At 58.4% G+C, this 12,432-nt stretch overlaps 2 protein-coding genes across 6 annotated transcripts; one reads left to right on the top strand and one right to left on the bottom strand.

Moving 5' to 3' along the window:
- The first annotated feature begins 1,039 nt into the window (after nucleotides 1–1,039).
- Nucleotides 1,040–3,324, top strand: Smim29 (small integral membrane protein 29). Of its 3 annotated transcripts, none has more exons than XM_045157402.1 (5): nucleotides 1,040–1,145; nucleotides 2,144–2,258; nucleotides 2,478–2,503; nucleotides 2,696–2,801; nucleotides 2,921–3,324. In XM_045157402.1, exons 2-5 carry the CDS (start codon nucleotides 2,208–2,210, stop codon nucleotides 2,984–2,986), a joined length of 249 nt encoding a protein of 82 aa, XP_045013337.1. In that variant the 5' UTR covers nucleotides 1,040–1,145; nucleotides 2,144–2,207; the 3' UTR covers nucleotides 2,987–3,324. The 3 variants fall into 3 exon arrangements, with proteins under 3 accessions (XP_045013337.1, XP_004649623.1, XP_045013336.1); XM_004649566.3 differs by having other exon boundaries at nucleotides 2,144–2,318; XM_045157401.1 differs by lacking the exon at nucleotides 1,040–1,145 and having other exon boundaries at nucleotides 2,179–2,318; nucleotides 2,478–2,567.
- A 65-nt stretch (nucleotides 3,325–3,389) lies between these two features.
- Nucleotides 3,390–11,782, bottom strand: Hmga1 (high mobility group AT-hook 1). 3 transcript variants are annotated; one of them, XM_045157403.1, is made up of 6 exons: nucleotides 11,642–11,782; nucleotides 11,237–11,352; nucleotides 8,337–8,479; nucleotides 5,953–6,036; nucleotides 5,454–5,504; nucleotides 3,390–4,530 (listed from the first exon to the last, which is right to left on the bottom strand). In XM_045157403.1, exons 3-6 carry the CDS (start codon nucleotides 8,436–8,438, stop codon nucleotides 4,477–4,479), a joined length of 291 nt encoding a protein of 96 aa, XP_045013338.1. In that variant the 5' UTR covers nucleotides 8,439–8,479; nucleotides 11,237–11,352; nucleotides 11,642–11,782; the 3' UTR covers nucleotides 3,390–4,476. The 3 variants fall into 3 exon arrangements, with proteins under 3 accessions (XP_045013338.1, XP_045013339.1, XP_004649624.2); XM_045157404.1 differs by having other exon boundaries at nucleotides 3,390–4,527; XM_004649567.2 differs by lacking the exons at nucleotides 11,237–11,352; nucleotides 11,642–11,782 and having other exon boundaries at nucleotides 8,337–8,494.
- Nucleotides 11,783–12,432: the final 650 nt, after the last annotated feature.

The raw sequence follows: 12,432 nt of genomic DNA, 5'->3' as shown, positions 1-12,432 counted from the left end.
TGGATTTACTGCCAAAACTGACTTCAACTTTCTTCCACCCCAGGATAGAGCTTCCAATCATTTGATTCTGAGGTGGAAACGGGGCCATATGTGCGTCTCTACATGAGTTACATGTGTGTACACACTCGCTTAAGATAAGTGGTTTCCTCTCTATCTGGCTGTTTCTCAGATAAAAAACAAATACATACATATATATTACATATACATATGTATTTATTTATTTTAAAGGGCTGGGAAGATGGCTTAGCGGTTAAGGTGCTTGCCTGCAAAACCAAAGAACCCAGGTTCCATTCCCCAGATGCACAAAGTAGTACATGCATCTGGAGTTTGTTTGCAGCAGCTGGAGGCCCAGACACACCCATTCTCTCTCTCCCTGACTGTCTGTCAAATAAACAAATATTTTTAAATATATGTGCTTTCCCACACCGTATGGTAAGAAAAGAGACCCCCCGCCGGGCACGACTGTAACCCCGGCACTCAAGGCAGAGGCAGAAGATCGAGACTGGACTGAGCTCCACACGGAGTTCCAGGTCAGCCAAGTTCTTTGTCCAACAAAAAGACAAATATGTGTGATCACAAACTGGATGACACCGGTTAGCGCCTCAGCTACATCACTTCAGTGACCAAACCAAGCGGGAAGGAACCCGAGCGCACCAGTGCACGTGACCGAGAGTCCGGCTGTCCACCTGCGTCCCCGAAGCTGGAAAGCGGCGAAGGTGCACAGACTCCTCCTCCATGCCCTCATTTCACGGGCCTGCGGCTCCCGTCGACGACTTGTTAGCCTGGCCAGCCCGGTCAGCCGGAAAGCGTAGAGCGTGGTGCGACCGCGCGAGGCTCCAGCCCGCAGCGACGCCCGGAGGGAGCGCGGCCCGCGCCCGCCCCTCCGCCGCAGTGCTCCCCGCCGCGCGGCCCGCGCCCGCCCCCTACAGCCGCAGCGCGGCCCTGCAGGCCCGGCGGGACCCGCCCTCGCCCCGCCCACCCGCCTTCGGATTGGTCGCTCCTGAAACCGGTTCTGCCGCGGGATTGGCTGCGTCCCGGACGGAGACCAAGCTCCCCTCCCCGGGTCCTTTGATCACGCGCCGGAGGGCTCTTCCGGGGCCCCGGAGCCAACCCAGGGCGTTCCTGCCAGGGCTGCTCGGCGGGAGGTAAGGCATGGCCGGGTTGGATGGGCTGCAGAGCGCCGGCCGGGTCACCTCGGGGTGCCGGGGTCCCAGAAACCCAGGCGGGAGCGGCCCCAGGGCGCGGCCCCAGCGCTCCCTGAGGCGCCAGCGCCCCGAGAACCCCTTCCCGCCCGCCGCTGCAGGCCAGCAGCATCCTAAGAGCGGCCTCTTGCCCTTCCCGTCCTGGCTAGCTCTTTCAGCCTGGGGCATGAGCTTGCGACCGGGTACGGCCGCACTGGTGCCCCGCGGACACGGGGCAGGTGGCTCTCACCTTGTCCTCTGCTAGAATGTCCGGGGCAGGGACCTGGGACATCTCCATGCCGCTGCCCCTGGACGATCTCATTAATATGGATGGGAGCTGAGCCTCTCCACCTCTGCCTGTCAGCCCAAGCCACGAGGGGAGGGACGTGGGCGGAGCCTCGGGTGCACCAGATGCAAGTGACATCATTCGAAAATACTGTCCAGCCCTACTCACTGTGTCCACACTGACACGAGACCGGTGCAGGGTCCATGTCTGGGATGACACCGGATACCAGAAGATCAAAGAGCCCTCAGCCTGCAACATGGGAACTGGACCAGGATTCCTTCAGTCGCTCCCACCAAATCCCCAACAGGACCCTCCCATTCTCTTAATCCACTGCCTAGATGCTGAGAGCCCAAGACTCAGATCTGAAGCAGGAGCTCTATATAGGCCCTAACCTAAGCCCCGTCAGTTGAGAGCTACAAATGTCGGTCTTGCATCTAAGTTGGGCCCCACCCTGACATAGGCATAGGCACTGGGCTGGAAGCAAGCCCTGTATCCAGTACTTCTTAGGACTCGTCAAAAAGAGCCAGTGGACAATTATATTCTCTTACTTGGAGGGTGCCTCTTCCCAGTGTTTCTCATGGAAGCATTCCTGGGTCTGTAGCTCTTGGGGAGGGAGGGATAAGGTGTGGGTCACTGTAGGTAGATACAATTGATAATCTCCATTCCTCCTCCCCAGGGAGGCACCCTCCTGAGGTCACCACTGCCCATGTGGACCACCTAGCTCTCCAGCTTCTGATGTCATGAGTAATACAACAGTGCCCAATACCCCCCAGGCCAGCAGCGACTCCATGGTGGGCTATGTGCTGGGGCCTTTCTTCCTCATCACCCTTGTCGGGGTGGTGGTGGCTGTGGTAAGGAGTGCCCATATCAATGCAGACAGCTAAGGCAACTGGGCGGCTCTGGCCAGGTGCCCACAGTATCTCAGCTGTCCTTGAAGGGGTGAAGGGTGTGGGGTAGGCGGGTCCTCCCGATGAGTTGTCCTGGACACCTCAGTGATGTCTCTGTTACAGGTAATGTATGTCCAGAAGAAAAAGCGGTGAGTGCCCCACTCCAGTGCTCCACCCTCGTGCATGTTTCCTGAAATTGTTTTCCCTGCTCAGGTCTGGCTTAATGCACTGGAGAGGTCCCTTTTGTCACCCAATGTGTCCCTGATCTGGGGGAGGCTGCAGGCAGGAGTCTGACAGGGCTCCAGTGGCGGTGGGCTGAGCACAGCCCTCCCGTTCCCTAGGGCAGACAGGCTCCGGCACCACCTGCTCCCCATGTACAGCTATGACCCAGCAGAAGAGCTCCACGAGGCGGAGCAGGAGCTGCTGGCCGACGTGGGAGACCCCAAGGTGAGCACCCCAAACAAGGACCTGTCTGACCTTAGCTGTCCTCACTTGCTATAACCAGCAAAATACCTCCAAGTACTTGAATCCTCTAGACCAGTCTGGTCTGGTCTCCCCCCCGACAGGTGGTATCTGGCTGGCAGAGTGGCTACCAGCACAAGCGGATGCCATTGCTGGATGTGAAGACGTAACTTGATTCCCCACTTTCAAGCCTTGGTGCCCTGCAGCCTGCCCATCCCTCCCTAACTGCCACCCATCTAACTGGGAGCAGAGCCCGTGGATGCCTGGGGACACCTTCAGCTGGCTCTGGGCCAAGCCTGCTAGGTACTATGGGGGTCTTTGGGAATTGTTTTTGGTGGAGGTCTAGGTGGCAGTTTTGCTTTTCCCAGCCCACCTGGACTTGGCCTAATCCCAACGAGTGGTTTCCATGGTAAAAAGCCCAGTTGTATAGAACTCAGTGTGTGTGTATATATATATATATATATACATATACATATTTTGTAAATAAAGTTTTATGACTTCAAAAGCTCAAGAGTTACCCTCCCCAGCACAACCCCATTGCTTTCCCCACTTGCCCCACACCAAAAACTCCACTCCAGAAAAGGGTTTTTTATTCAAGTAACTGCAAGTAGGAAAACAGAGGGGCCTAGGCTGGGACAAATGGCCACCCCCCTCTCCAACAGAACAAGGGGGGAGGTGGCCCCTATACCCTTGTGGTCAGTGTGGGGCCACCCTCCTCACTTTGCTGCAGCATCCAGGGGGCTAGGCCCCACCCTCCCTGGGACCTGGGTGGTCAGCAATCCCGCCAGCGGTGCCCCAGCCCCCCTTCCCTGTCTGGGGAGGGATTCAGGCAGAGCAGGTGACGAGGATGAACGTTCGCGCTGGTAGCAGCAATGGTGGATTTCTAAGAATGAACATTGAACAAAAACAACACAACTGTCCAGAGGTAGTTTGTGAACAGAGGAAAAGATGGAACCAGAACCTTGGGGGGCAGGGTGGAGCAGGAGGGGCGGGGCTAGCTCCTTATTAGTGCCCCACTGGAAGGAAAGCCTAGGTTGGAAGCAGGGAGGTTGGGAGCACCCCAAGCCTGCCAGAGGAAACTTAGGTAAGTGGTGATGGTCACAGCAGTGGGTACCAGGTCTCAGGGAATGGGAAGTGGAAGGGGCTTCAACACATGCCCTGCTGCTCCCCGTACCCCAAGAGCTTGTCCTACACCAGGTAGTGGGAGGAACTGGGTGAGAACCCCCCTGACAGTTTTGGTTGGGGCATCCTGGGCTCTATGCATCCCCCTATTCTGGGAACACCTGCTGCCAGTTCAGCCGAGTGGGCTTGTCAGAATGAGATGGGGCTTGGGACCCCTTTAAGGCCAGGGGAGTGCTCCCAGACAGAGGCCACAGGAGCTGCGGCTCCCAAGCCAAGGGCCTGAGAGCAGCGTCTCCAAGGGAGGGACGGGGCAGGCAGGCTGCGGCTACGAGGACGTTAGCCTTGTCTGGGAAGAGAAGAGGCAAGTGTGTGCGCGTGGGCAGGAGGGGTGCGGGACTGAGGCCCCCCACGCGGCCGCAGAGCCCTGCAGCTGGTGAGCGGTAGTGTGCGGTGGGGCGGGCGGGCGGGGCGGGGCCGGAGCCAGCGTCCAGTCCCAGAAGGAAGCGGCTCCTCGCGGCCCCCAGGCGGCACTGCGCGGTCACTGCTCCTCCTCCGAGGACTCCTGCGAGATGCCCTCCTCTTCCTCCTTCTCCTGAGGACAGAGCAGCGCTGGGCCCTGACCCTCCCTCGCCGCCCCCGCCCCTGCACTCCCAGGCTCTCCAGAAGCCGATGAGTCAGGGCTGAGTGTGTGGGTGACTCAGCAACCTCCACGCTTTCATTCATAAAAATGAAGGATTTAAAAGGAGGAAAAAACCACACACATGCTCTCACTCACAGCCGGCCAGGCCCCTCGGCCCCGGGCCCAGGGCTCTGCCCGCCTCACGTGCCCGCGGAGAAGGGGGAGGGGCTCCTGCCCGGGAGTGCGCAGGCAGGTGTAAGTCTGGTCCCGGCCTGGGTGTTCCGGGGTCAGCCCGCCCGCCGGAAACGTGTGCAGCAGGGGCTCACTCACTGGGCCGGAATGTGGGGACACCACAGGGCCCCATAGCCCGCGTGCCAGGCAAACTCCAAAACAACTTGTTTCCTGTTACTCATTCCTGGGGTCTGGCCAGCAGCGCCCCCTAACCCCCACCCAGTGGTGGCTCAGCGCAAGGAATGCTGGAGCAACTAAGGTTAGGCGTGGGTGGGTCAGGGGCAAACGCGGCCTGTCCCCCCACCTGAGGGCCCCTCAAATAAATGGGATGTGCCTCTCCAAGCAGGGCCCAGGCCTAGTCCTCTGCCACCTTTCCTTTCTACCCTTCCACCTGCATGTGGAGGTCTCCCTTCCAATGGACAAAGGAAGGCGCTGGCCCGCTGGGCCATGAGGGTGACTGGTGCTTTGGGGGATGAGACAAGGTCGCATGTAGCTCCCGCTGGCTTCAAACTCCCTGACCTTCAACTTCAGATTCTGTCTCCACAGGTGTGCACCACGCCAGGTGTCTGGTGTCAGGCGCGGACCCCAGGGCTGCATGCACGCCAGACAAACCCTCCCCAGACATACTCCATTATGTTACCACTCTCCCCACAAGAAGCACCTACCAGTTTTTTGGGTCTGCCCCTTGGTTTCCTCCCTGGAGCTGTGGTGGTTTTCTAGAGGGTCAGAGAAAGCATCCCTTAAGTCTAAAGTGCCAGTGCTCTGAGATACCAATGTCCCATGTGAAGGAAAGGTGCCCTGGAACCCCTCCCAGCAGGCCCTACCCAAGTCCAGCTGCTGGTGACTGGCCAGCCACTTGCCCCCCCACCCAACATACACACATGCCCCCCTCCCTCCTCCTCTGTGACTCAGAGGATATGAGTCGTGTCTTGGGGAAAAAAAGGGCTCTAAAAAAGCTAACTGCACTAAATCTGGCCTCCCTGCTTGTCCATCACCCGGTTAGTCCCCAGGGACCGCAGAAAGAGGCCCTCTGCTCTTCCCATCACATCTTTTCCAGAAGTCCTGGGCAGGACCAAGACCTCCACCATCACCCCGTGGCTGTCCTTGCACCAAGGACAGGGGCTGGGACAAGCAGGCAGCTGTGCTCTACTTCCGCAGTCTCACCCGGGTCTTGGCAGTGCCCTTGTTTTTGCTCCCCTTTGGTCGGCCTCGAGGTCGCTTGGGTGTTGGCACTTCACTAGGCTCCTTCTGTAATAAGACAGACAAGGAAATTCAGGGACAGTCACCACCGTGTCTCTTTCAGCAATCCCTGGGAAGTCATCTCTAGGCATGCACAGATCCAGCAGTGGAGTGGACCCTCTGCTTCAAGGCTTGGGCCAGGCCTGATCATCTTGGCCCTGCTCGTTTGTTCCTTCCCTGAGGTTTCAGGAGCAAAGACAAGGCAGCTGTGAAAGGTGCTACAGCCCCAGTTTCCTCATCTGTAAATGGAGGTCACTGAACATGTGGCTGGGTATTATGAACACTAAACCAACAGTATACAGTGGCTGTCCCACACGGGCCAGAGTTGTGACCCAGCCCTCAGTTGTCCTACGAAGACTACATGGACTCCCTCTGAGGAACAGAACTCAGACACCATGTTGTACTGGCCACTGACATTTTAAAAAGTCCAAGCCAGAAGACAAAACCCTTGCATAAGCTGGGCATAGTGGCACACAACTTCAGCACTGGGAAAGGTGAGGCAATGATTTCAAGGCCAGACTGGGCTAGAGATGAGACCCTATCTCAAAGCCCAAACATGATGGGGGCTGGAGAGATGGCTCAGCAGAGTGCAAAACCCAATGGCCTAAGTTTGATGCCCCGGTACCCGTGTAAAGCCAGATGCACAAAGTGGAACATGCATCTGGGGTTCATTTGCCTTGGCAGGAAATCTCTGCACAGCATAGAGGCTGGGCAGCAGAGGTACCAAGTGACTCCAACAGGAAGGACCACCAGCTGTGTTCCACCCACCACTAGGATTCTCCATCTTGACTCAACCTAGGTAGGGGAGCTGGAGAGCCAACCTCCTCCTACCCTAGCGCTCTCTTCATCCTCAGTGAGGTAAGGAAACCAGAGTGCGCCAAGGCAGCCCCCAGCAGAAGAACACCAAGAGTAGACTCCACCCCAGACTCCTAATGCTTTTAGTCTCTGGGGCCTCACTGTCCAGGCCAGGCTGACCTAGAATTTACTGTGTAGTCTCAGGCTGGCCTTAAACTCAAGGCAAACCTACCTCTGCCTCCTGAGTGCTGGGATTTAAGGTGTGTGCTACCACACTCCACACTTGAGCCCATCTTGATAACCTCAGACTGAGCTGGAGATGGCTTAGTGGTCAATAGGGTGCTTGTGGGACTGGATAGATGGCTTCATGGGTAACGTGCTTGCCTGCAAAGCCTAACGGCTCAGGTTCGATTCTCCAGTACCCATGTTAGCCAGATACACAAGGTGGTACATGTATCTAGAGTTCATTCGCAGTGACTAGAGACCCATGTTACACCCTTTCTCTCAAAAAAAAAAAAAAAAAAAAAAAAAAAAAAAGGGCTGGGGAGATCGCTTAGTGGTTAGGGTGCTTGCTTGCCTGTGATGCCTAAGGACCCAGGCTAGATCCCTCAGAACCCTAATGTGCAAGGTGGTACCATGTATCTGGAGTTTGCAGTGGCTAGAGGCCCTGGCATGCCCATTCTCTCGTAAATAAATAAAAAATTAAAATTAAAATACTTAAAAAAAATCTTTAGGGGTGGAGATGCCTATTGGTTAAGGCACTTGCCTATGAAGCCTGAAGACCCAGGTTCAACTCCCCAGTACCCACAGAAAAAGCCAGATGTACAAGGTAGCACATGCGTCTAAAGTTTGTTCGCAGTGGCTAGAGGCCCTGGTGCACCCAATCTCACTCGCTCTCTACATAACTGTCTCTCACTCAAATAAAATTAAATTAATAACAAAAACTTTTTAAGGGCTGCCTTAGCGGTTATCTATTTGCAAAGCCAAGGGACTCAAGTTTGATTCCCCAGAACCGATGTTAGCCGATGCACAAGGGGGCGCAAACGTCTGGATTTTGTCTGCAATGACTGGAGGCCCTGGTGCGCCCATTCTCTCTCTCTCAAATAAATTAAAAAAAAAAAAAAAAAGCTTTTTAAGGTACTTGAAAAGCCAGGCTTGCTGGCACATACCTTCTTTAACACCAGCACTTGGGAGGCAGAGGTAGGTGGATCACTGTGAGTCCAAAGCCACCCTGAGACTACATAGTAAATTCCAGGTCAGCCTGGATTAAAGTGAGACCCTCCCTAGAAAAGGAAAAAAAAAAAAGCTTGTGGGGCTGGAGAGATGGCTTAGCAGTTAAAGTGCTTGCCTGATGGCCCAGTACTCAATGTGGCACATGCATCTGGAGTCTCCAGTGGAAGGAGCTCTGGCAGACCCATTTCCTCTTTTATTCTCTTTGCAAAACTTTTTAAATAAGGGGCTTGGAACCCTCAGACCCCAGGTCAGCACCCACCTGACAACCTACTAGGACTCACCGGAGGCTGCTTGCGTGGCCTACCTCGGCCGCGCTTCTCAGTACCGTCCTTTTCCTGCTTGGAGGCCAAGGGCTGGCTGGATTTGGAGCTCGACTCGCTCATCTTCCTTCTCTACGAAGTGGTAAGGACTGAGTGCTGGGATGCTGGGAGATGGACGGTCCAATGAGATAAGGTGCTTCAGTCACTCCCTGCCCCTGCCCCACCCCAAGGCACACTTGTAAGAAATGCCAATGGCCCCAGGAACCCCCCCAACACAAAGGGCTTGCCCACTCCAGCAAATGCTGGGGTGGGGCAGGGCGGTTGGCCCTAATCAGCTTCTTATCTCCTGTTAAGAAAGACTCTGTTGTCCTGCCAGGGTGGTGCCCAAGAGGTATAGCCAGCTCAGTCCTGGCTCCAGACTGGCCTGGGGCAAAGGTACAGGCAAGATGGGGGTCCCACTGCCAGGACCATCTTAGCCAGGCTACTGCACTGAGGGAAAAATCAAGCTCTACAGGCACTGCCACGAGGTCACTGTGCCCTCAGTGCTGAGACTGCCAGGTGACCAGCTACAAGATGGAGTCAGAATGGATCACACATGGGCCTCTGCTGAGCACACCCCTAGATTTAGGGACCCGGACACGCGAGGGAAGGCGGCTGAGTCTGTATAGCAGGGAGGATGGGGCTGAAGTTGTCCGGAGCCCAAGGATCCAGAATCACATGGAACTTCATTGACCTTTTTTGGGGGGGTAGGTATGGAGGGCAAATTCTGAAATGGACCCTTCCTTAAAGGGATCCTCCTGGATGGCCGCCTCACCCCTCAACCCCCTGGGGGGCCTGACTGCTACAATGTGTGCATGCACCTGTACTGGGGAACCTCAGAAGACAGCTGTCTCCCCCAGTGATTACCCCCAAGTCTCAGCCACAAGCCTGTGAAATGTTCCGCTTTCACTTCAGCAGGGACCAACTCTGACGGTCTTGAGTGAGGGGCAAGAGCAAGGACCTGCCTCCACCTCCCCTCCCCTCCAGAGCTGGTGTTGAGGGCAGTCCTCGCTCTCAAGCTGAGCCTGAGACCACTGGATGGTACCCGCTTCTCCAGCCCTTTCCAGACTTTGGAGGCTAATTTTAACCCAGTGACAGGAAAGCATTTTTGGAAACTTGTGATTTTTAGAGGGCTTAATGTCCCTAATTCAAGCATCTAGAGGCCCTCCAGATGGCAGGGTTTGAGCAATTATTCTATTATAATATTTCAGAGTAAAGAGACCCTTTTAAAGAGGGTGGTTGGTGCCTGCTCCTGCTCCGTCATTAGTGGCTTGGTCTGCTCTGTAATCACACGCAGGGATTAGAATCTTGCATTACACCACAGGTCCCCTTCAAACTAAAACATCAAAATTAATCAGCTAACGGAGGGCCGACCTCACATGAGGTCTGCTTGAGGGGAAAAGTAGTCCATTCCAGAGAGCGCGGGTCCAGCACGCCAGGGGATCCAGGCGGGTCTCCCTGGAAGCAGTTATGCCATCTGGTGCCTCCACCTCTTGCTGTTGGGGACCCTTTAATCCACAGACTCCTCCTCCCCCTCAGCTAGGTCCCCACTGAGTGAAGAGCTTAGGCCCTGTCTGAGGAGGAAATGTTTGTCTCTTCCACCTGTTTCTGAACATCAGGGAGAACTGGACTATAAAGACCTCATTTAGGGCTCAACAGCCCTTTGGGGCCTCTAGCCTGTCTGCTCACCAACGGTGCACACCCTGTGTGGCCCTCAAACGCTTAACTGAAAGAATGACCACAGGAAAAACCTTGGCAGTTCCATTGTTTAAAAAAAGAAAATGTAGGCCAGAGAAGCCTGATGAGCGGCTTTAGTCACACAGCAAGTTGGAGACAGGGATGGAGGAGGATTCTGGTTATCTTGGAGCCCGCCACTGGGCACACTACACAGAAGCTGCTTAAGACCTTGTCGCCTCCTACCCCAGACCCGGGTGACTCTGCAAGTGCCCGGGCGCCTGGCAGTTATAGGCCAACGTGCCTAGAAGCTAGGGCCCGCGGGGGGAGGGGCGCGGGCTCTTCCAGCAGGCGCGGGAAAACAGCGCACCCCGACCACATGCACCACCACGCGGGTGCACCCGGCCCCACTTCCTGCCAGAGGGGGCACCCAAGACCGCCCTGGGGCAGGAAACCTGGTGCGCGCTAGAGGAAGAAGAACCCCTTCCTCCGCACCCTCCCCGAAAAAACAAAACCCCAGGAGGGAGAAAAAAAAACAACAAACGGGGAGTCAAAGGAACTAGTTCCAACAGCGCCCAGCAAAGCAGAGAAACCAGTTTGTGGGGGCGGAGGGCAGGCCTGGCCCTAGGGGCTGAAGAGGCGCGGGTCGGGCCAGAGGTGGGGTTGAGGTGCAAACCCCAAACCCAGGCCCGCGAGCCAGCCTCGTCTGCGGGAAGGACCGGCAGGAGGAGCGAAGGCCGAGAAGGGGCACGGTGGAAATGTCGGGGCTCCCGGGCCTTCCCCCTCACTCCTTCCAACTTCCCGGGACTACGAGGGGGACCGCCCGCCTCCCCCCCACGCCCGGCCCGGCCCGGCCCCGCGAGGTGCACGGGCTCCGCCGGGTGCACAAGTCGCGCTCGCCGCAGCCGCACGCCCCCTCCCCCACCGCGCGCTTTCCCGGGTCCCCGCCCCCCCGCGGGGCGACCGCCGAGACGGGGACGCGGTTGCGGGCGTCCACCCCGCGCCCGCCACCCGGGCCCCGCCAACCGCCCCCGCGCCGCGCCGCGCGGCCCTGCCCGCCCGAGGCCCGCGCCCGCCCGGGGCCTGGGAATAAAGCCGGCGGCGCGCGCTGCAAGCCCGGGGCCGGCGCGGTGCGGGGGCGCGGGAGACCACCCCCGTCTCCCCCGAGAGGGCGGCCGGCGCCTCGGCGGGCCCAGCGGACCACTCACCGCGAGCTCGGGCGCCGGCCTGTGCTGCGCTGCGCTGCGGGGACTGCCGGGAGCGACGGTGCTGGGCGCTGAGGACCGGCCTGGCTCCGCCGCCGCCGCCGGTAGCAAATGCGGATCTGAAACCGGGAGGAGAGGGGCAGAGGCGCTCAGAGACCCGCCGCCCGCCGCCGCCGCCGCGTGCTCGCCCAGGCCCCCGCGAATATTTATATGTCACATCCCAGCGGCGGGGGGGAGGGGGAGAAACGACAAACGTCTTCCCCCGGAGGATGGCGAAGGGGCAGGAAGCTGGGCACGGCCCGAGTGCGGCCTCAATAAATAAATAATTTAATTAAATTATAGATATTTAAAAAAAAAAAGAAGAAGAAGAAGAAGAAGAAAAGCCACCGGAGCGGCGACGAAACTCACGCCTTCTTGGAGCCGCGCCAGCGCCAGAAATAGCCCCGGCTCGGAGTCCCAATTAGAGGAGCGCAGCCCCGGCTCAGGGGAGCTTAAAAAGAGCGACCCAGGGGCAGGGGGGACGGGCCCGCCCGCGCCAGCCGTGTCACGGGGGGCGGGGACATGCAAATGAGCCCGGGGATTTAAAAGGGCGGCCGCCCGCCAGGCAGCGCCGCCGCCGCCGCCGCCGCCGCCTCCTCGCGGGCGGGGAGCCGTCCGCCGCCCCCTCGGCCGCCCCCGGCCCCGGCGCGCTCGCTAACAGTGCAGGGCGTGGAAAACGCCGCTCGGGGCGTCGTGGGTGGGGGAACCACTGGCAAGAGGTGGGGTTCCCTTCCTGCCCGGAACTGAGTCCCCCGAGCACACTCACCTCTCGGGGCCTTCCGGGCGCGTGGGCCCGGCCCCCCGCATGGCCAACGGTGTGGGCGGGGGGGGGGGGGTGCGCTCGTGCCCGCGGGGGGCCACCCCGAGGGTGGGCGGGGCGTGCCGCGGCCTACGACGCCGGCCCTCGTGAAAGCCCGGATCGACGGCCCGTCGGTTTCCTTCCTCCCACCCCGCTCCGCCGGGCGGACAGGTGGCGGCACGTGCACCTCCGTGACCGCCCCGCGCGTGGCCCGGCTAGCGACACACGAAGTCCCGTGCGGGTCAGACGTTTAAAACTTGGGGAGGTTCAAAAGGCTCGCCGCGGATGCGCGCGGCCATGCCCAAGGTGCCGGCTCCGAGCGCGACGAGCGATTGGCTCGTTCGCAGGTACACCGGAGGGA

The sequence above is a fragment of the Jaculus jaculus genome, chromosome 8 (genome assembly GCF_020740685.1).
Source record: "Jaculus jaculus isolate mJacJac1 chromosome 8, mJacJac1.mat.Y.cur, whole genome shotgun sequence".
In the NCBI taxonomy this organism is placed as follows: domain Eukaryota; kingdom Metazoa; phylum Chordata; class Mammalia; order Rodentia; family Dipodidae; genus Jaculus; species Jaculus jaculus.
The sequence above is the reverse complement of the archived record's forward strand: the minus strand, read 5'-3'. Positions and strand labels throughout refer to the sequence as shown.